At 36.7% G+C, this 23230-nt stretch overlaps 1 protein-coding gene across 1 annotated transcript in view; it reads right to left on the bottom strand.

Annotated features, from left to right (window-relative positions):
• The window catches only part of COL25A1 (collagen type XXV alpha 1 chain), a 200755-nt gene that overhangs the window by 31269 nt on the left and 146256 nt on the right, over positions 1-23230 (bottom strand). The window contains exons 19-26 of the mRNA XM_017852381.1: positions 22805-22882; positions 15573-15596; positions 14906-14950; positions 11389-11433; positions 8744-8823; positions 7794-7856; positions 7124-7174; positions 4470-4496 (exon numbers count right to left, since the gene is read on the bottom strand). Of these exons, the coding sequence (XP_017707870.1) occupies positions 7841-7856; positions 8744-8823; positions 11389-11433; positions 14906-14950; positions 15573-15596; positions 22805-22882 (288 nt within the window). The 3' untranslated portion in view covers positions 4470-4496; positions 7124-7174; positions 7794-7840. The remainder of the gene's footprint in view (positions 1-4469; positions 4497-7123; positions 7175-7793; positions 7857-8743; positions 8824-11388; positions 11434-14905; positions 14951-15572; positions 15597-22804; positions 22883-23230) is intronic.

Genomic DNA, 23230 nt, shown 5'->3' with positions numbered 1-23230 from the left:
CGCCTCGGCCTCCCAAAGTGCTGGGATTACAGGCTTGAGCCACCGTGCCTGGCCTATTCTGCTACTGATTTTATGTCATATTTTACTCATGTAATCTATATTGTTCTTTGTTGATTTGTATCTGTATTCACCTAATAGGTAGCATATTAAAGGCTTGAAATTAAAGCCTCATAATAACAATTTTTTAAAAATCTCCATTTAGTTGTTGTGGAAAGAAGGCTGACATAAAGAAAACGAAGAGCCAAGGGGAGATTCCTTCTTCATTAAAATTAAAAATCTCTAAACAACTGCAAAATACTTCTTTTATACTACTCACTATTGCCACAAGAACCTTATAACAGGGAATTTTCAAAACGAACAACATAAAACACATAGAACATGATATGATTGATTAATGTAAGGAGCCACAGCATTGACCTCACGCCATCAACAATGGCCAATTCCATACCTGCCACCAACAGAGGGCTACAGTTTTTGGTATTCAAGGAGAAAAAACAATTGAGGCATTTTAAACTGCCCTAGATTATAAAAAGTATTTGGGAGAAACTATGAAATAATGAGCACAACACTTTTAAAAGAAGGGGATAATGGGAGAAGAATTGTCAGCCCTAAAAGAGGAATGTTGGCATGTATGTAATTGAAGAATGACAGGACATTTCTAGCATTGTTTGTTGCGGGTCTTCCTCTGACACAAAAGCAGGCATCAGAGACACAAAACTGAGCTGAGCTCTCCTCGAACATAATGTGTTTCCTAATTACAGAAACCCCAACAGTACGAGCTGCTGAGTAAACTAGAGTTATCACGTAGGATAGAAAGAAAAATCTGAGATTTGCACTAAAATGGAAAGTTTTCTTTACTTACTGGAAGACCAAGGGGTCCTCTGTCACCCTTTTGACCTGGTTCACCCTTCAATCCTTTAACACCATTTAACCCTGGTTCACCCTAAATGCAAAAGCAAATGCCAATTTTGGTTGCTATTATGGGTGTTTAAACTGTGAGAGAAGAGAGCCAGTCTCTGAAATAGTTGCAGATTCCAGTTTTAGGAAACAGCAGAGTCAGGCTAGATTTGTCTTGCACCAAATATTAATTTTTAAAGTTAAAATTAGTTACTAAACTGACATCAACAATTAATATTCTAGAAATCAAAATTCCCAGGAAAGTGTGCTCTTTACAATAAAAATATGTATGGTTGATTTCCTAAATTTTTCAGTTCTATCTCAAGGAAATTCATGTTATACCACATTTTTATGATCAAATAATTCAAAGACAATCGAGTGGAGGATGCTGAAGAAGATTCAGTAGAAAAAAAATAAACCCACTCTGCTGGAATGGAAAACTGGAATATGCAGGACAGGGTTATACACAGATATTTTAAGCCTTTAAGCATGTTGTCCAACAGAATGAACTAAAAATGTAGCAGCTGATGTTTGAAGTAATGCCATTTAGCAAGTCCTCATTCACTGCCCTTGCCAAGTCAGATCCCTACATGGACTAATCAACAAATCACCAATCCCAGGAGAAAATATGAAGATCAAAGAACTTAAATGTAGTTTTACTAACTATCCATCTGCCCAATGTTAGAATAAAGAAAGTATGAATTTAACTCAGGGTGACATTATAAAAGCCACGGTAAATGATAAATTATTGACTCTATTTTTAAAAACCAAGAAATACAGTACACCTATTTTCCATCAGTAACAACATGTTAGATATCAAATTCTGACCTGTATACTTGTCAACTTTTACATGTAGACATTAATTTGCCAAGAAAATCTTGAAGGGCTTGTGAATGAAAGATGATTTCAGACACAAACACCCTATAGAGTCTTGCTGGGTTGGGACGGGAAAGGGAAGAGGCTATACTGACATGGCAGAAGGGGTTTTTAACCTGGGTGGTATTTACTCAACTTGCCTAATGATGTAAGTCAGTGTAGTGCTTGTTAAACATAAAGAGTTCAGGGCCCCACCCAGTCCACGGCAGCACAGAAATGGGTATCTTTAATAAGCCTCCCAGGTGATTCTTATCAGGAAATTCTGGGAAACACTGAGCTAGATTCATGCATGGAATCATGTTATGTATTTGGACTTTCAAAGGGGGTCGCAAAGTGATGAACACATTGGCATGGCATAAAAAACTTCAGGATTTTGAAGACAGGATGTTTGCCATGCAGCCACTCTAGCAAGTCCAAATGTGCCGGTTGTTGGTAAGGTAGTATCCTGGGAATTCTACTGATTGAGGACACGATATGAAGGCCAAGGCTCAATAGTCAGTGACTAATTTGAGATCTGTGGGTTTGTATGTGTGTGTACTTTCAACAAGTGGTCTTGAGGTACTTGGGGTTAAATCCAGTGACAGAAAGACCAAATTTCAAGTCTGGACCTAAGTTCTAGTCCCAGATGTGTCATGAACTAGCTGTGTAATTTGGGGCAAATAACCTAAACTGTTTGGGCCTGTAGTTTATCATCTATGAAATCAGGGAACTTGCATAGATATCGATGAGGTCTTTTCAACTTTATAATATCTGAAACTTATGATTTAAGTAAGAATTGAAGTTGTATGGACAAAATAAATTGTTGCATTCTAGAAATCAAAAGCATCTTGGTCATCTCCTAATCCAACTGTGATAGCATATCTGAATCACTTATGAAATTAAACATCTTGGTGGCATTATCCTTAGTCATTATGACCAGGCTGGTTTTTGTTGGCATCTTAAAATCCAAGAGTAGAGCTGGGCGCGGTGGCTCACACTTATAATCCCAGCACTGTAGGAGGCCAAGGCAGGCGGATCACCTGGGGTCAGGAGTTCAAGATCAGCGTGGCCAACATGGTGAAGCCTCGTCTCTACGAAAAATACAAAAATTAGTCGGGCATGGTGGTGGGTGCCTGTAATCCCAGCTACTTGGGAGGCTGAGGTAGGAGAATCACTTGAACCCAGGAGGCAGAGGTTGCAGTGACCCGAGACTGCACCATTGCTCTCCAGCCTGGGAAACGAGCGAAATACCATCTCAAAAGAAAAAAAAAAAAAAAAAAAAAAAAAAATCCAAGAGTAGGAAGCACTGATTTTGTCCAGATGGGGAAAAAGGCTGAGAGAGATTAAACAACTACTAAGATCACAAAGCTGATAGATGGTGCTCTGTCTTCTGACTCCCCCAGATAGTACTCTCACCCCAAAGTCTAATTCATGCTTCTGAGATACTGTTAACTCACTGGCCTTATTGGAAGGTAAGGTAGTCTAAGAAGAATAAAGAGGCATGAACTTCTCCCATTCCTGGGTGTCACCTGCCTGACTGGGAAAAGGAAACCCAGATTTTCTGAGTCAGACCAATACCTGCCACCATCCCTAGAGCTGGGTGGGCTAAAGAGAGCCAGCCTCCCCAGAGGAGACAGTGGCCTGCCTCTGGGCTTTGTGACGCCTAGTGCCAACATTGCCTTTATGTGTCTTCCCAGCCCCTACCTGTTAGTTGCACCAGCTCACTACTGAGGCACTCTCAGGAGTTCATGAACCTTCTTTCAAGCAGGCTTGAGGATGAGTTATAGAATTTTTCTGTTCAGAACCAAGTATCACATAGCAACATAACAGCTGTCTTTTGATATTTATCAACAGCTGCACCAGATATTTTGCTAAGTGTTTTATAATCATACCTCATTAAGTTATCACAGCACTGTAAGGTGAGTTACCCAGTTGAGTAAATAAAGGATCAGAGAGGGTCCATAATCTGCTCAAAGTGATACAGCCTGGCAAGACTGAGATTAGAACATAAGTCTTCATCACGTATGCTCCCTGAAAGGGGGAGCTTGTCTTTCAGGGCTTATTTTAATCTGCCGGGATGTCCTTTCAGTCTAGACTAAGGCAAAGGACAGGTGGAGACCATCTTCATCATGCAAGCTACACTAATTCTGATAAAGAGGAGCTTTTCTCCCATGTTCTCTTTTTAACCCAAAAGTATAGAATGCATGTAAGTGCTGTGATCTTCTTCCCAGTATAGCACACCTGAAATACCCTACCCGCTTCTAGACCAATGACCTCTGGGCGAATACAAAATTAAGATCCTGGAGAGGCAAAGCATTTAGATGTGGTATGACTACATGGCAAGCAAGAAATATCAACTAATAACATCCAAATATACAGGTAGAGACACCATTAAAAAAGCATCTAGACTAGTCTGAGAATCTCATCAGATTCACTTCTAAATGGTTGACTTGAGTACATTAGGATTCATAATTTGAGAAGCTTACATAGTAACCAGGAAAAAGGCAAAATGAGAAATAATTTATCTCCAGGTGATCACTTAAATTTGTTATAAGTCGTTTTGTGTTATGAGATTTAAACATCTGGATGCTTAAAGGCTCAAAGATTATCAACATTACTTGACAAATAAATAAGACAGGACAGGCATGCTTCTGTCATGCTTCTCCATGATTATCAAGGAAGCAGAAATCAAACAATCAAGGGATTTGTTGGATTACCTTTGGTCCAGGAAGTCCATGAGGTCCCTGAAAATGGAAAACAGAGCTTTTAATTAAGAATTGATTCTCTATTTCCCAGCAGGAGTGAATATTATATCACGTAACAAAAGAGATGTAAGACAAGAATCTTCTTGTTTGAGCTATAGCTAGAGGCAGGCTAGTGGATATTATTTATTACCTACCAAAAGTTCCTGCCAGTTCTTGGATTGCTCTGTAATAGGAAATTCATTAATAGCAATTCTGTCTGCTAATACCTTTGAGGAGGGAGAAATCCGCCAGGGTTACATGGAAGAAAGAAGTAGGAAAAAATGGTATTCTGAATAAGTAAATTATGGTCACTCTTTTCTCCCATTGCTCAAGAAAGAGCATTATTGGAATGATCTAAGCCACAGAGCATAGCCAGTCATCCCTTTCTGACTAGCTCCATTTCTATTTTATACCATAAACAATTATTATTGACTTCTTCTTCTTCCTCCTCCTTCTCCTTCCTCCCTCCCTCCCTTTCTCTCTTTCTTTCTTTCTTTCTTTCTTTCTTTCTTTCTTTCTTTCTTTCTTTCTTTCTTTCTTTCTTTCTTTCTTTCTTTCTTTCTCTCTCTCTCTCTCTCTCTCTTTCTTTCTTTCTTCTGTCTCCTTTCTTTTTGAAAAAATGGTAATTTTTTCAAATTACCATTAAAACTCTGAATGGAATAAGCGAGATGCTTCATGAGTTCAAATGAAATAAAAATATGACTTCAAAGAGAAATTTGCCAAAGAGAAGCCCCAGACTTTAAGTGCCAGGGAAGATGAGAGGTTTTCCATCAACTCTTCCAGACCCAAGGTGTTGAATAATCTAAAGAAGACAGGAAGTGAGGAGACGACACCCAAGTTTGGGATTCTGGAGCATCATTTATTTAAGATTAAAGAAAAGATTGTTATGTAGGAAAGCTAAGCATTATTATTTAGATTGCATTTATTTTTACAAAAACAAATTCTTCAAAGTTCTTGTAATAATTGTTTATCGGTGGAAGAAAGTCATAATGCATGCATGACTCAGGATTACAAAACACTTATTTTGTAGAAAATCTAAATATACAGACTAGTCAACTTAAATTAACTAAGGTTACTGTGGATTGCTGTAAACATTTCAAGTGATTTAAACAAACTATTTGGAGAAAGGAGTATTTAAATATCCATCAGTAAAATTATAAAACTTCAGGAAAAAGTTTATATTAAGGAATGCCTATATATTTGTTACATATGTCCACATTAGAATAATATTTTCCTTTTTGATAAGTTTCAGGTAAGCATTTTCAAGAAATGGCTGTTACTTTATCAGGTATTCTTATCTCATTTTAATAATGGCTTAAAATTCCTCTAAACTAATTAATTTTATGATATGAACAGGCTGTAGCATTTTCTAATTTAACTTTCTATCTTATAGTAGAGGGAGTATTTTTTAAAAAAAGCCAAAAGCATGCCATTTGCTTAATTCTTAATGAACCATCTAGTTTTAAGAAAATAAGGTCACACTGGGCAAGGTGGCTCACACCTGTAATCCCAGCACTTTGGGAGGCCAAGGCGGGTGCATCACTTGAGTCCAGCAGTTCAAGACCAGCTTGGGCAATGTGGTGAAACTTCATCTATTCAAAAAATACAAAAATTAACTGGGCGTGGTTGGTGACATGTGCCATAGTCCCAGCTACTCAGGAGGCTGATGTGGGAATCACCTGAGCCCAGGAGACAGAGGTTGCAGTGAGCCATGATCGTGCCACTGTACTCCAGCCTGGGCCACAGAGTGAGACCCTGTCTCAAAAAAAAAAAAAGGAGAAAGAAAGAAGAAAGAAAGAAAGAAAGAAAGAAAGAAAGAAAGAAAGAAAGAAAGAAAGAGAGAGAGAGAGAGAAAGAGAGAGAGAGAGAAAGAAAGCAAGCGAGAAAAGGAGGGAGGGAGGAAGGAGAAGGAAGAAGAAGAAGAAGGAGGAGAAGGAGAAGAAGGAGAAGTCAATAATAATTGTTTATGGTATAAAATAGAAATGGAGCTAGTCAGAAAGGGATGAGATATTTTTGAGATAGGGTCTCACTGTCTCCCAGGCTGAAGTGCAAGGGCACGATCACAACTCACTGCAACCTTGGCCTCCCTGGACTCAGGCAATCCTCCCACCTCAGCCTCCTGAGTAGCTGGGACTACAGGCATGTGCCACCATGGCCAGTTAATTTTTGTATTTTTTGTAGAGATGGGGTTTTGCCATGTTGCCCAGGCTGGTAACTCCTGACCTCAAATGATCTGCCCACCTCGGCCTCCCAAAGTGTTGGGATTACAGGCATGAGTCATTGTGTCCAGCTGATTCTAAATCTTATTCTGCTGGTATTAGAGCAGCGGCTGGATAAAATGCTTTGCCAGTGTTCACGCTGTAAGGTTGTAGTAGAGCTTGCTATATCTGTTTGTCTTTCCTCACCTCTATCACAAAACTACTCTTATCTCTTCCCAACATATGTGTTTGGGAGAGTGAATGACAACACTGTAAAGTTAATATATCTCAAAGCACCTGGTATTTTCCATCCATTCCACAGAGAGTAGTACAAAATACAAGCTGACTGTTTACAGGGATGTGTTCATGTTCTCTCTAGTAGCATGCTCATAAATAAGCAATTACATTTTAGAAAGAAGGGAAACTTACCATGGGGCCAGGTGGGCCATGGGGACCTGGTGGGCCTGGTGGGCCTATGATCTGTATGTCCAAAAAATAAAAATGTTTTTGGTTACTTCATTTAGATAAGGCAGTTCAACTTGAATCTTGTGCTGGGGTTCTGCTAAGGCCATTAGTAGTTGCAGAGGAAGAAAGATACTGGAATAAGTGATGTGTTTGATTCTCTAGATTTAGAAATTCCCTTGTGAGAATTAAAAAAAAACTCCAAAAAAAAGTTCTACAAAAGCCAGAATAAATCAAAAGTATATTAAAAGAAAAGGAAGCAACTGATTACCAAGAAACGCTATAATGTCACTACTATCAAACTCAAATATTTCACTAAGCATAAGCAGGACTCTGGAGAAACAAACAAGGATGTTCTATATTCACAAAGATCTATCCATTGTTATGAGAAAACCATTGATTTTTTTCCCTCAGGATTAGACAGTTCTCTGAAAACCTGCTTCTACCTCAGACCTCTGATATACTTTGTCTCTCACTGTGCAAGGCTGATGGATGTTTCTTCTACAGTTTGACAAACCAAGAAATTTGAGGTCTGTCTACTGTTGTTCAGTCATCTGGCAGAGGTGGTATAGGTAAGTAACAGGTGAGCGTGTGAGAAGGTTCAGGAACCATGGAAGTTCAGCCACCATGGACTTACAGAAGGACCCTGTGGACCTGGCATTCCAGAATCTCCTTTTTCGCCTTTCATTCCATTGGCTCCCTACAAACAACCAGTAAGCAGGGTTAAGCAGATAAAGTTGTTTCCAGTGTAAGAGACAACTGAATTTTCTCCCCAATCCCATTGTTCTCTTGACATTTTATAATATTATGCACTTGCTACATAAAAGAAGGATTTATCTCCTTGTATTCTAGCTTAAAATAGCAACTTTACTAAAATCTCTAGGATTATGGGCGATATGTAAAATAAAATATAAAGTAAATACAAACTGGCTTGAGCTTGATTGGTTAAAGTCCTATGGTGTTAAATATATTGAGATATAAATGTTATATCTTTTATGGTGGTGTGCAATTTAAACAGCAAAGGTAAGTCTTTTAACTTAGTTTTTATTGACATTTATATACTTCGTTGTTTTATAAAAAAGTCTAAGGCAGTGTAGTTTACTGCATTTTTTAAAACAATTTTTACATTTTCTCCTCCAAATTCTGGGTTAGAATTATGGGGAAAACCACAAAATACCATCCCATAGTATCATTCACACAGAGGACACTTTCCAGAGAAATTTGTTTTTTAATTGTCCTGTATTTTTTGGCTCATTTCTTTATTATGGTTTATTTCATAATAACCAGTTAATACCATCTTATGCATACTAAATTAAAGTGGCCAACTATGTTTATTTTATTATCTTCTAGGGAAAACAATTCAGGAAAACATGAAGGCTTACTTTATAATTCATTTGGTTACAAGCTTTACAATTTGAGTTCCCTAGAGTAATTAACCAATAATACCCCTCAAATATTTCAAAATAAAAATATTAGATGAACCACTAGATGAGATTGCAGCTAATGATATAACTCTTTTCTGATTGTTTAATTTACCTTAATAAGAACATAACATAAAAGTATCAACAAACAAAACTATAAACCTACCGGTAATCCAGGAAGTCCAATTCCTCCTTTTCGCCTGTCATACCTGGGTCCCCCATGTCTCCCTTTGAGCCTTTGAGTCCCTAAAAATGATACGATAGGGTTGGCATGTAAGCAGCATACTGACCCCTGATAATTACATCCTAGGGAAAATAGAATTCCGGATCAATTTCATTAGTAGGTGGGTTCAATGTTGAGATGATTCTGATTTTTGTTTTTAGGTAGAGTTATTTCTTACAGCAACCTTCTACATGCAATCAGTACTATTTCTCCCTATAATGAAATAGATTAAGTTCTATTAGACCATTTAAGTATGAAAAACATGAACTTAGGTTTTGACATAATTTCTCCTGATTTTGTATTTTTACCTGGCAGCTAATTCTATCTCACCACACCTGAAAACAACTTAATAGATTTCATTCTCAACAATACAGGATGTATTCGGAATCGGGACCAGTTTTATATAATAACAAATGTCCAGACAAATTTCTCTCATCTCTATCCACTATACTCTCCTCCCTCCTAACTGCAGGCAGAAGTTCCAGTCACCATCAGTTTGCAATGGTCCAGTCTACAGACTGGTAAATCATTGGATCTTTTACCACACACTAATGCTCAATCAATGCTTAAAAGTATGACAACCTCTTCACAGTGTTCTTATTTTGTTCTCATGATGTCTCTATAAGGTGAGTCAGAATGTTATTTTTATTCTCCTTTACAGTGAGGAAATAAATATGCATTTTGAATGTTAACAAGTCTGAATTTTGTAATTTTTGGGTTTTTTTTTTGAGTCGGAGTCTCACTCTGTCACCCAGGCTGGACTGCAATGGCTTAATCTTGGCTCACTGTAACCTCCGGCTCCCAGGTTCAAGACATTCTTCTGCTTCAGCCTCCCAAGTAGCTGGGACTACAGGCATACACCACCACGCCCAGCTAATTTTTGTACTTTTAGTAGAGACGAGGTTTCACCATGTTGGCCAGGCTGGTCTCAAACTCCTGACCTCAGGTGATCTGCCCATCTTGGCCTCCCAAAGTGCTGAGATTACAGGCATGAGCCACCACGCCCGGCCTGAATTTTATAATATTAGTACTGACATTAATTTATATTTTTAAGCATTTTCATCCTAGGAAACTCACTTCAATATACTGATGGCTCATTCTTCAGTAGAGATGATCATAGTTATTACGGTAAGGGGCTTCTAGGCTGCACAAACCTGTTTATCTTTTATTTATTAAAAACTATTCATGGAGAAAAATTATTTATGGAAAGGAACTTTTCTTGTTAACTGTACCTATTTAATAGCACCTAGTTCAGAATTACCCACTGGGTGAGTAGATGCCTGAATGAATAGATGGATCTTACTGATTAAAAACACCTGGATTATTTTTAGGGATCTACTGACAGAGAGCAGCCAGATGGCAACTTAGTGACAGAAGAAGACCTTGCAAAGCCTATAGAAAAAAAAAAAAAAAAGCTAGCTACTATATCTGTAGGAGTCATATTGTATATCATTATACATGTCAAATTAATTACTTATAATGACCAATGGTCAGAGAAGTAACATAGACAGACTTTAAAATTCTAAGTGATCTATGATATAGCAAATCATCTAGGGTATCTATGTTTCTTTTTTTATCACATGTTCATTTAATATGGCATTATCATTATTTCAACATATAACTCTGATATTAAAAATAACATCTCCTAAACCTAATTTTCCTATCTAATACTTTCTTCTAAGGCGTACATGTTCACTAGCTGTATTAAGAATCCTTTTGATTTCTTATGATTTTCCTGATTTTAGCCATTTCTCGGGTAAATAATGGAAACTAAGAAAACACTAAAGATCTTGAAATGAACCCTTTTGATTCCATTCCAAATTCTGAATACTGTCCATGTTCTCCAGCTCAGATTCTTTTAGGGCAGGGGTCACCAAACCATGGCTCACAGGCCAAATCCATCCCAGGGATTGTTTTTGTACAGAGTGAATTAAAAAAAAAATGTTGAGGTGTTAACCAAAAATAAATAAATAAAAAGGAAACTTCAGCACAGATTGTATGTGGCCTGTAAAGCCTAAAGCATTTACTATCTGGACTTTTATTAACAAAGCTTGCCGACTTCTGTTTTAGGGGGAACCCTCAGAGATATACTACCATACTCTGCCAAGTTACAACTTCCCTGCCTGTTTCTGTATTTTCTAAGGATCTAGGGATTAGGTGTCATCTTTATTTGGGAAAAGAAAACATTGTCTAAATAAGGCATATAGGCAAGATTTAGTTTTGTGGAAGCTATGGTCACTGATTTGAATCTTGACATGTGTATTAACTGACAACAATTAGGCTGGTTTTACTAACTTGGCAATGATTTTACAAGTCTACTAAAAATTTGCAGGGGACTCACTGGTAGGTTGATATAAGGTATTAAGAACCAGACTGAAGTATCATATGGCTTAGATATTTCTGCAAAGAAAACTAAGGTCTAATTTCAAACTAATTGCTTTTTAGAGTCAATGAAGTCTCTAGAACAAAGGGTTAAAAGAAAGAAGGTATCAAATATCAATGCTCATGACATTTTCGCTTCAAACCTACAATAAAAGTATTAATCAAGAATGATGCTTTGAATAATAGTATATATCCGTGAAAATTACCTGCTCTCCATCCATTCCTGGGATTCCTGGAGATCCTTGCTCTCCCTGTTAAGGTAAAAATAGATGACTTGCTTCCATTCTCATTATTAACATACTGCACTACATAAAAAAACAATGCTAGTTGGTTAACAGTACAATTTGACTTTCAGCAAATGCATCATAACCCGAGAATATTCTATTATAGCACATATCTAAACTAAGGGAAGTAATAATCTTTCTTCAAGATTATGTATAGTATTTATATGTAGCTAAGATCCAATGCTTTTAGTGTTTTTATTTTTTCTCCATGTGAGATGCAGGTTAAAACAGAGTGGTCAAAGAAAACTGATAGACATAATTTGATAGCTGACCATATCCTATAACAACAACCTATCTGCCTCAGTTAGTTAACTTTTTTCTTCATACAACCTCTGTATGATTTCTCTTACTTTCCAATTTCAGTAAAAAGGAAAACATAACAGTTAACCTAAAAAAATAAAATGCAAAGCCTCATGAATTTGCAACAATATTTTAATTGGCACAGTTCAAACAGTTAGTTACAAATTCATGATTGTGAGTGTGCAATTTCCAGAAAAGCCTCACTGAAGGATATCATAAATCAGATATCTTAATCTATATAAAATTACTTTTGAATCAATTCAATTTCTTATACTGTGCTATGAATGAACTAATATTTACTATTCATGTTATGATTTATAAGGATTTTGACAAACTCAAAATATAGAGATTTTGTTTGCTTTTTCAAACTGAAGATGTTCCATTAAAAGCAAATTTATACAATATGCCAGAAAGTTAATTGAACAGCGAATGTTTAGTCACCTTTCAGTTTTGAAAAGTGACTAAATAAATTCCTTGAAAAGTAAGCATTATTTTGTATCAATGAGTCATTTATGTGGATCCCATTACAAATATCCCTGAATCCCACACTGTGGAAACTTTGTAAAAACGGCTCTTCTGAGTGTGAGAGGCCTGCCTCACAGACAGATTTCCAACAGAGCTGACCTGAGGCTATATTTTCTAGAAAGGCCTGTTTGGTGATACTATAAACGACAATATTGAAATGGCTAGAGCTCCTTTCCCTGGTAAAAACTTTAAGAGCTATGAGGTACAGCATGAAATTTGAGCTTTCCAGTGTTTAAGGAAGGCATGATCTTGTGGTTATAAACAAATGAAGCAAGAAAAGCAGTGGGGGAAGGGCCTTTTCTTATTTCAGATTTCCTGCTCTTTGTGGTAGCAGCAAAGTTTATTTTGCCACAAACAAGTCTGCTGAGGTTGGATGCACCTGGCTAAGCCCTAGTTTCATTCAGAGTCTGAATACTTGTCAGCACTGTGGGTCCAATAATGATGGCTTTGCTAGGCTTTTTCCTTTAAAATATGACTCACAAGTATTTAAAAGGAGAACATAATTTATGAGTTATTCATTTATCCTTCACCTCTCAAATGGGGTTTGTAAGAGTTATTTGATGTGTAGGGAATCAGACAATTCTTGTGTGATAAATGAAGGAGAAATGCTAATTGAGTAAGTTCCCATTTAGTCTGAGTTCCAAGATTAGAAGTGGTTCTATACTTGACTCAGGCTACATTTTGCTGTCGCTTGGTCATAGCTGCATTCCACCCCAATTATCCCAACCTTCTCAAGGACAGATCATGAAACACATAAAGGACTATATCAGCTAACACAAGATCTCAATTATAAGACCATTGTGGGGTGGGTGGGGGAGGGATGATAGCACACAGGGAAGGATGGCAAGGGTAGGAGGTAAGCGAGAATGACTCAATCCTCCTCCATATTACTTGTCTAGATATTCATCTGGGCAACTTCTTCCTGTCTTTCAGTTTCAACTCAAAGTCGCCCTTGACTCTTAAGACTTAGAGGGACCTTCTATGCACTCACTCTGTTAACAATTGTACCTTTACTTGCCTATGTCCCTCCCTAGGCCATAAGCCCTTTATTGGAATGTCTTTCTAGTATCCTTACTAGATGTTAGTCCTTACCATAGAGTGGAGGCTCAAAAATTAGTTACTGAATAACTGAAGTAAGACACGAATAGCAATTGGATTGTAAAAACCAGGGGAATACAGGTTTTAGTGATACAGCTTTTTTTTTTTTTTTTTTTTTTTTTTTTTTTTTTTTTTTTTTTTTTTTTTTTTACCTAGGAGGTCCTTTTGCCTCTTTGGGTCAAAGAATGTGTGCCTTTGGGGCTTCTCTAGGCCTTTGGACTGTAGAGAAAAGTCCTAGAAACTTTTGAGGTTTGTGGGAAATGAGATATGTATTGAGCTTTGGGGACAATTTTGGTTCTGGAGTCTTAGTCAAGTAAGGAGGTGAAATAATGAACTTAGACCCTTGGTTGGTTCTACACAAAGGAAAAAATAAATTGCAGATTTCCTTCTAGGATATCTAGTCCAGTTCACCAAGATATTACTCAATGGGGGTCCAGGCAGTGTTGCTCACCAAGAATAAAGATTATGTATAATTTTTTGTGTTATGTTTCTTAGGGACAAGAATGTGCTAGAGAAATAGAAAGTTAAAAATCCCACACCTTATATTAATGTTATACATGAAATCTATTTGAAATTAGGATCTATGTTCTAAATATATAGGCAAGGAGCTCAGTAATATTGTAATTTATATTCCTTTATATAATAGAAAAATAAATTTTCTATATACTAGATTTCTGTTTGTAAGTATCTTGAGAGAGTATGAAAGCTGATATGTGTGCGTGTGTGTTATGATAGACTTAGCAAATAAACTGCCCTAAGAAGCATAAACAAAAGATGAATTTTGAAATAACTTGAATCTCCTACAAGAATCCAATGACGAAAGTCATATTTCAACACATGTAGCTCAGTTCTGAAAAGCCAGAATCACTGGCCATGTGTTAATTGATCAAACATGGTTGAATGACTAAGCTTCAGTTTGGAGGGATAAAGCCATCAACAAAGTTTAGATATAAGCAAGCAATTCTAGCCTTCTACTATTTTTAGTTGGTATGTTTCATTAGATAAGATTTAAATGGCAAAATGTCTGAAAGTAAATAATAAAGACTGCATTACGAAAAATGATCCCTAAAGTTTTGATTTGTGAATGTACCATACTAAAACTTCCCTTACTCTTTTATTAGAAAAGCATTAGAGAAGCAAGGATCTTTCTTGGTGTCAAATTAAATTTTCTCCAGTCCTCCTTTAATTAAATATTTTCTTTTTTTCATACACCACATTTAGTGTTTTTTACATTTATAATTTCTGTGGAACTGTTTTCCCTTGTTTAATATTCTTTTTCTCAATGTCTTTCCCTAAATTAAATTTTTCTCTTTTTTTCCTATTTTCCCTAATTCTTTTCTACTTTTCTGTCTTCCTTTAGTCCAGACCTCAATTTCCTTTCTTCACTCTCTAAAACAATATTGCCGATCTCAGTTTCTTCAGCATTTTGTAAGACTGATTTTCAAAGATGCATATACTTAATGTGGGATTGTCTGCACTGTATGTGATAAATGGAAACAAGTAAATAAAGAATAACCTTTGGCCCTTGTAGTCCTTGAGGTCCAGGAGGCCCAGGAGGACCCTAAATCAAGGAAAAGCACAGTTTTTAAAAGTAGTAATTATATGTATTAAAATTCATGCCTTAAATAGGCACACTATACACTTCCCTTATTTCTATCGTAATCAGATATCCCCAAATATAAATTTGCAATGAGGAAAAATTGTTACTAGTTACATAATTAGAAAAACCCACCTATTTATATACTAACATATGAACACATTTGAGGTAAAGATAAGATGGAAGGTCTTTTGGGTAGATTCGGTAAGGCAATGTAAAATTGCTGCCATGCTCCACACTTATCGTATTGGGATGAATTAGCCTATGAATATTAGCTTTGTTTCTACATACTCTCCTTGCCCCTCCACCCCAAAGACTTTGATTTCCCAAACCCTACAGAATAAAGCCATATTGTTTAGATAAGGCCAGAGATTTTTAAGAAAATTAGCAATCACTTTTTTTCTTGACCTTTTCACTAAGCAGACAAAGTGATTCAACTGGAGCAAATGTAAAAGATTATTAATACAAGAAAACATAAAATTAAGTATCAGATAAAAACAATAGCTACATTAGTACCATTTTGACTGGCATGCATCAATACCAAATACAAAACCACAAACCACAGAAAGCATGCAATAGGAGTTACCGTGACAGTTAAGGTGGTAATCCTCTGTTGGGAAAATGTATTGACAAAGACAGAGTTATCTATTTTGTGTGCCAAAGTACAGTAATACATTTGTGAAATAATCAACTTTTTGAATATGTTTTGGCTACTGTGATCTTATAAGGAGTTGACAAGATACTGAGAACATATTATCCTATCTTCAATACAGTATAGTTGTAGAGATTTTAAAAAATTATTTTAGGATCCTATTTTAAAATCTATAGCTGAAGAAAAGAATGTCAAAATTTTAATTCACTTGATTTAAAATTATGCAGTAAAGTTGTATATGCTAGAGGCTTGTCAGTATAATTGTGAACTGAGAAATTTTGCTATTGATAAAAGCTCTATTCTAGAGAGCACTTCATTAGGAAAAACAGAAATACCTTTGTTGCATTAAAACTGTGTGTGTGTGTGTGTGTGTTCCATGACTAAAGATATTAGTTGACGTGGAATTAATCTAATTTCTTTTCTTTTTTTTGGCATTCCATTTTTTTGTGAACTTAATCAGAAAAACAAATGAGTTTTTAAAATTGATTGCTTGATTTATTATACTTAAGTTCTGGGATACATGTGCAGAATGTGCACATTTGTTACACAGGTATACATGCATCATTGTGGTTTGCTGCACCCATCAACTCGTCATCTACATTAGGTATTTCTCCTAATGCTATCCCTCCCCTTGCCCCTCATTCCCTGACAGGCCCCGGTGTGTGATGTTCCCCTCCCTGTGCTCATATGTTCTCATTGTTCAGCTCCCACTTATGAGTAAGAACATGCGGTGTTTGGTTTTCTGTTCCTGGGTTAGTTTGCTGAGAATTATGGTTTCCAGCTTCATCCACGTTCCTGCAAAGGACATGAACTCATTCCTTTTTATGGCTGCATAGTATTCCATGGTGTATATGTCCCACTTTTTCTTTATCCAGTCTATCATTGATGGGCATTTGGGTTGGTTCCAAGTCTTTGCTATTGTGAATAGTGCTGCAATAAACATACGTGTGCTGGTACCAAAACATAAGTAGATTGGTACCAAAACAGATATATAGACCAGTGGAAGAGAACAGAGGCCTCAGAAATATCACCACACATTTACAGCCATCTGATCTTTGACAAACCTGACAAAACAAGCAATGGGGAAAGGATTCCCTATTTAATAAATGGTGTTGGGAAAACTGGCTAGCCATATGCAGAAAACTGAAACTGGACCCCTTCCTTACACCTTATACAAAATTAACTCAAGACGGATTAAAGATTTAAATGTAAGACCTAAAACCGTAAAACCCTAGAAGAAAACCTAAGCAATACCATTCAGGACATAGGCAAGGGCAAAGACTTCATGACTAAAACACCAAAAGCAATGGCAACAAGAGCCAAAACGGATAAATGGGATCTAATTAAACTAAAGAGCTTCTGCACAGCAAAAGACACTATCATNAACTGGACCCCTTCCTTACACCTTATACAAAAATTAACTCAAGACGGATTAAAGATTTAAATGTAAGACCTAAAACCGTAAAAACCCTAGAAGAAAACCTAAGCAATACCATTCAGGACATAGGCAAGGGCAAAGACTTCATGACTAAAACACCAAAAGCAATGGCAACAAGAGCCAAAACGGATAAATGGGATCTAATTAAACTAAAGAGCTTCTGCACAGCAAAAGACACTATCATCAGAATGAACAGGAAACCTACAGAATGGGAGAAAGTTTTTGCAATCTATTCATCTGACAAAGGGCTAATATCCAGAATCTACAAAGAACTTAAATTTACAAGAAAAAAACAACCCCATCAAAAGGTGGGCAAAGGATATGAACAGACATTTTTCAAAAGAAGACATTTATGTGGCCAACAAACATATGAAAAAAAGCTCATCATCACTGGTCATTAGAGAAATGAAAATGAAAACCACAATGAGATACCATCTCATGCCAGTTAGAATTGCGATCATTAAAAAGTCAGGAAACAACAGATGCTGAAAAGGATGTGGAGAAATAGGAACACTTTTACACTGTTGGTGGGACTGTAATTTAGTTCAACCATTGTGGAAGACAGTGTGGCAATTCCTTAAGGATCTAGAACTAGAAATACCGTTTCACCCAGAAATCCCATTACTGGGGTATATACCGAAGGAATTAATCTAACTTCTTAAAGTGCTAGAGAACTGTAACAAAATATACTGTCTCAAAAGTCTTAATCTCTAAAACATAATTCCGGATCCATGAATCATATTTTTGAATTAACATTTTCTGGTCTAAGTTCTGTGCTGAAAGTTCTATGGGGTTGATAACCGCTTTATGAACCCACAGAGGGGAGAACATTTCCTGTAGGGACTCTGGTCATAGAGAAACATTATTCAATTACATTTAAACTTGTAGATATCCGTTGAACACCATCCTTCTGTTTTCCACTATTCCACTCCAATTTCTGATTTGAGCTGTTGTTACTGTTTTTTTTATTTATTTATTTATTTTTTTTATTTTTTTTAATTGTTGTAAAAGGTAAAATGTCCACAAACTGGGGCAAGGTTATAAGGAAAAGTAAGGTCCCAGAATTTTACATCACATCCGTGTAACATAATTCCATTCAGTTTATTCTTCAGGGATTCACCTAGAACAAGAACTGGATTTGTAGTTATGAGAAAGCTACTTTTTTGTTGTTGTTGTTCCTATAGTGCAGATAAGTCATTTAAACAAGGCTATTAGAAAATTAAGGAGTAGAAATAATTTATCATTGCCTTCCAATGACATGTTACTTTTTTTTTTTTTGACACGGAGTCTTGCTGTGTCGCCCAGGCTGGAGTGCAGTGACACGATCTCGCCTCACTGCAAGCTCCGCCTCCCGGGTTCACGCCATTCTCCTGCCTCAGACACCAGAGTAGCTGGGACTACAGGCGCCCGCTACCACGCCCGGCTAATTTCTTGTATTTTTAGTAGAGACGGGGGTTTCACTGTATTAGCCAGGATGGTCTCGATCTCCTGACCTCATAATTGGCCTGCCTCAGCCTCCCAAAGTGCTGGGATTATAGGCGTGAGCCACCGCGCCCGCCCTACATGTTACTTTTTAACTAGAAAACAGGATCATAAAGCCCTAAAAAGGAAAGGGAGCTTCAAATTTGAGCTCTCTGAGGTTTTCCAACATGTGCCATATATTAATTCATTTTTCACCTGAACATAATGGTAGTTTGTATTTTTTTACATTTAAGGATAACAACATGTTTAATAATGAGCTGCAAAATAAAAGATTATTATTAATGGTAACTGACCTAACAGATGGAGTTTAAATGATTTTGTTAAATAACTATGTTTGTGAAACTTTAAAATTGTATAGTGTTCCATCCAGCTAATAGAAAAACAAATGACAATAAGCTGAGCTAACTTCACAAATACATAGTCTTGACCACCACCTGGAAGCACCAGTATGCAGACACACAGAGAAGTCCTAACGATGTGGCTCACCATGCATTTCTTATATGTGGCAAATCTTAAGTTAAAGCTATATAAACTCAGCAGGATTCTGTCCTGAACTCAATGAATTGAAAACCAGAATTTTTGGTGGTGATAAAGACATGCCATTCTCTAGTGAGACACGATGTGAAATGCGAGGCATGAACTACAGAAACTGCAAACTGGCTAAAGCCCAGCAGCCTGCTTTGTGATTTATTCCCTGAAATGTTTATCTGAATCTCTTTAGAATTAAAGGTTATTTTCTTTCATTTCTCATAATGGTGAAAGCTTAAACTCGCCCATGATTCATACTAGAGAACTGGTTTGGTTTAGATGACGATGATAATTTTTTAAAGAGTCAGTTAGGAAACAGAGGTTTTACTGCTAATTTGTGGAAATTTAACCACCTTAAATAAAAATAAATAGCTTATGGCAATGTTTATGTAAATCACAATCTTCAATAGAGGCAACAGTCAACTTTTATATTTCTAATATGGTATGATTATAACTGTAATATACTTCTACTTATCTGATTATCCTAGAGTATTTGTGGCAGATTGCTTTAAAAGGGGTAATAATGACATACCTGCAAAACTGTAAATATCCATCACTAGTTAGAGAATTAGAAGAATAAATGTCTACTATCTCTTCTCAATCTAATGTATTAATTTTATAAGGGACTCAATTCACTAGAGCACTATGTTAGGAAAACCAACAGTTTTGATGTGAAAAGATAACTATAAGCACGGCAAATAGTTGCCTAACAACCAACCCCATAAGAAGAATAAACCTTTAGGTTGAGACATAAGCATGAACTAGTGATGGATATTGACTGTTTTGTAGTCATATAGAATTAAAGATGAGAAAAAGAAACAGAGGTATCTTTTCATATCGAGATATAGGTGTCACATTTTTTAAAAAGTACAGTGCTTTTAGGCGTATCAGTAGAAAGTGCTCAGAAACTCTGAAAAATCACCCTAAGAATAGTATTAGGTTTTGTGGACTTACAGAAAAACATTTATTCCAATAACATCCTCATTTTGCAGATAAGATCAATGAAGTATAGATATATTAAGCAATTTCCCCCAAATGACTGAGCTAATAGAGGGGAGATCAAAATAGAGATTTCCATTTTAGACTAAGGATAGCTTGCCTCATGCCAGGGCCAGTTCATGCAAAGAATGCTTTGAGAACTTGATCACAGTGTTGCAGAAAAATGCCCAATTATATAGGAGCAGTTCTTGGAGGATAAGAAAGTAGATACCCCTTAAAGGTGGTAGCAAGAATTATGGGGCCATTGGAAGTAGTTCAAGGGCAATTTATAACATTGCTAATAAGCTAAGTTTTTAAAAAGTCCCTATATTTTATAAGAACTTTGAAAACACAGTAGGCACACCAAAACTTCGTGTTCTCTGTCTCTGTCTGCCTTTCTTTCCTTAAATAGTTATCAACTTGTGGGGAAAAGCGAACAATTTAGAAAACTAGTTCTAGAACTTGACAGTAGCCCAGAGGCCACTGATTACGTCGAATCCAGTTACACAGAGGAACACTAATTCAAGCTCTTGACTAAAGATACTGTCCAAGCAACACTTCTCCAAGCAGTAAACATGCTTCTCTTTGTAGTTTACCAGAAGAAAAAGACTGAAAAGGCCAAAAAATAGGCTGAGCTGAAGATAGATTAAAAAAAAAAAAAAAAAAAAGACTTAGTACTCTACTAGTTAAAAATGACAGTTGTAGCAAAGAACCTATTAGAGGTACAGATCTGTCATAATTAGATTGTGTTAGTAAAATCATAAAGATGGAAAAGTCAAACAGGTACAAAGTGGCAGAGAAATATTTAAAACAACTAATGTGGCTTACAAGCAAAGAAATGGCTTGTACATGAGTTAAGTATACTTATTCAAACAATAACCATTTATTTAATATTTACATATCTAGACAATATAAGCATAAAATGTTTTTCTATCACCAAGCTTACAATCTCATAAGAGGTAAGACTAAAATCAACTATGGAGTTTGATTTTCAATGGTAAACCACCAGAACCCCACTACTAATGTTTGGATTAAGAGGAAGAACTCATCTGAGTGGCAGCAGTGGATTGATGTGTAGAATTTATATGGGAAAGAAAGGAAAGAAGAGTGGGATGAACACAGGCAAAAAGGGGGAAATTTGTATGGATATGATAAAAATGATTATACCAGGGGAGACTCTGCTGTGGAGAAATGAAAAGTTTTCCACGGGAAGGGCATGACTATAGGGGCTTAAGATGGAGAAGCTTTGGCTTGATAGAGTAGGCAGAAGGGGGGTCATTAGGTTTCTGAGCAAATTAGAAGCATCGAAGCCATGATCATTTATAAAAATTAATCTTGGAGTGATATACAAGATGAATTAGAAGGACAACGAGGTACTAGGGAAAGAGTCATTGGTCAGGGAGCTGTTGCTGTATTAGGCATGAAGTAAACAGGATGTGGACTCAGTTGGGAATGGAAAGAACAGGCAATCTCAAGAGATACTTTGAAAAAGGGAATAGAAGCCCCTTGGTGAGATAGAATAAGTAAAGGACTAAGAATAGTTTAAAAATGGCTCTAAACTTTCTATTCCCCCAAAATCCAGATTCACAGTATCACTAAGAGAAACCGGTTACTTAAAAAAGGGACTCATTTGGTAGGTGGGAAAGGTAACCAGTATAATTGTGTGTATTGGTGGAAGTTGATAAAGCATTCATACATCCATAATGAAAATATTCTTGGACAGCTGGGAGCATACACAGATTATATCTGGAGACGAAAGAATTGAGAGCCATAATGTAGAAGAACACAGAGGGAGTGGCTGTACCAAGAAAAGATCAGAGATTTGAGGATACTAGGGAATAGACAGAGAAATTAGAAACACCAAAATACAGGTGATACGCCAGAGAAGAAGAATGGAAAAAATGAAATGAAAGTAGAAGGTCAGAGAGACCAAAAAAAAAAGTTTCAAAAGGAAGGTGGTTTGATATCAATATCACAAAAAAGTCAGGGGTGATGAGTCCAGTAGACTTGACGTAGAGGTTATCGTTGACCTTTGTAAGAGAAGCTGCAACAGAATGATGATAAAGGCTAGAATGCAGGAGTCTAAACATGAAAAGAATGAATAGGAAGCAAAGGTGATAGAGACAAGCCACATAGTCGATCGCTTACTTAATGAGATGAAAAGAATTATATGGTAGCAATAATAAGAAATACTTATAGAGGACTTACTATGTGCTTACTCTTATGCTAAGAGTATAATATATATTGTGCCATTTGGTCTTCTCAACAATGTTATGAGGAAGATACTGCTACCATCCTCATTCTGTAGACAGGGAAACTGAGGCACAGAGAAGTGAAATAACTTGCCCTAGGTCACACATTAGTAAGCAAGAGAGCTGAGATTTGAATGCAAGCAATTCCAGCCCCAGAGGCACAGAGCTCTTGATTGCCTTGCCACACTCCCTCTGCAAGCAAGGAGGCAAAACTTGGCCAAACTAACACAAGGTTTATCCCTCATAAGGCTTAACTATATCTGAAGGTGGAAAGGAAAGGAAAGAAAGGATTGAAAAATGCTACAAAATAAAGAAGATAAACTGGGGCAGAGAGAAGGGGATGGGTTCCTGAGAACAGGGAGAAGGGGTGCCTTGAGCAGTGGAGTCCTCTGAGGATAGAGGGTGTGGAAGCTCATATTTGCACACATTACATGGGTGCTCCTCAGCATCCTTCTCAGAGTATGTCAGGGCAGGGAGCAGTCACTTGCCTGCAAGGCTTCGTGGAGGTTGCCGTTGTAGTCTATGATCTCAGTGGCTCCTTGATCCCCTTTTTGACCAGGTGGACCCTATGACAAAACCAATCAAGGGAAAATCATGGATATTAGCTTAGCATGTAGGGTGGACTATGGCAGAAACAGAAACATAATTCACAGCTCTCTCTGACCATCATTTCCCTACTAAGGCCCAACTGTACTTTAGAATATATAAATAATTATGTTCAAAATTTATCCTTATTTCAAAGGAGGCAAACCACTTCTTATATCCTGTTTTTGGTAGGTTCAATATATGAAATCTGATAAAAAAATACGATTTAATTTTTGAAACTATTTTCTGAAAATTACAATATAGGCTACTCTGATGTGACCTGTACAATTTTATTTGCTTTATTCATATTTATTAAAGCATCCTCCAAC

This window comes from Rhinopithecus bieti, unplaced genomic scaffold (genome assembly GCF_001698545.2).
Source record: "Rhinopithecus bieti isolate Rb0 unplaced genomic scaffold, ASM169854v2 scaffold_35077, whole genome shotgun sequence".
Taxonomy (NCBI): Eukaryota; Metazoa; Chordata; class Mammalia; order Primates; family Cercopithecidae; genus Rhinopithecus; species Rhinopithecus bieti.
This window is presented reverse-complemented; position numbering and strand designations above follow the sequence as displayed.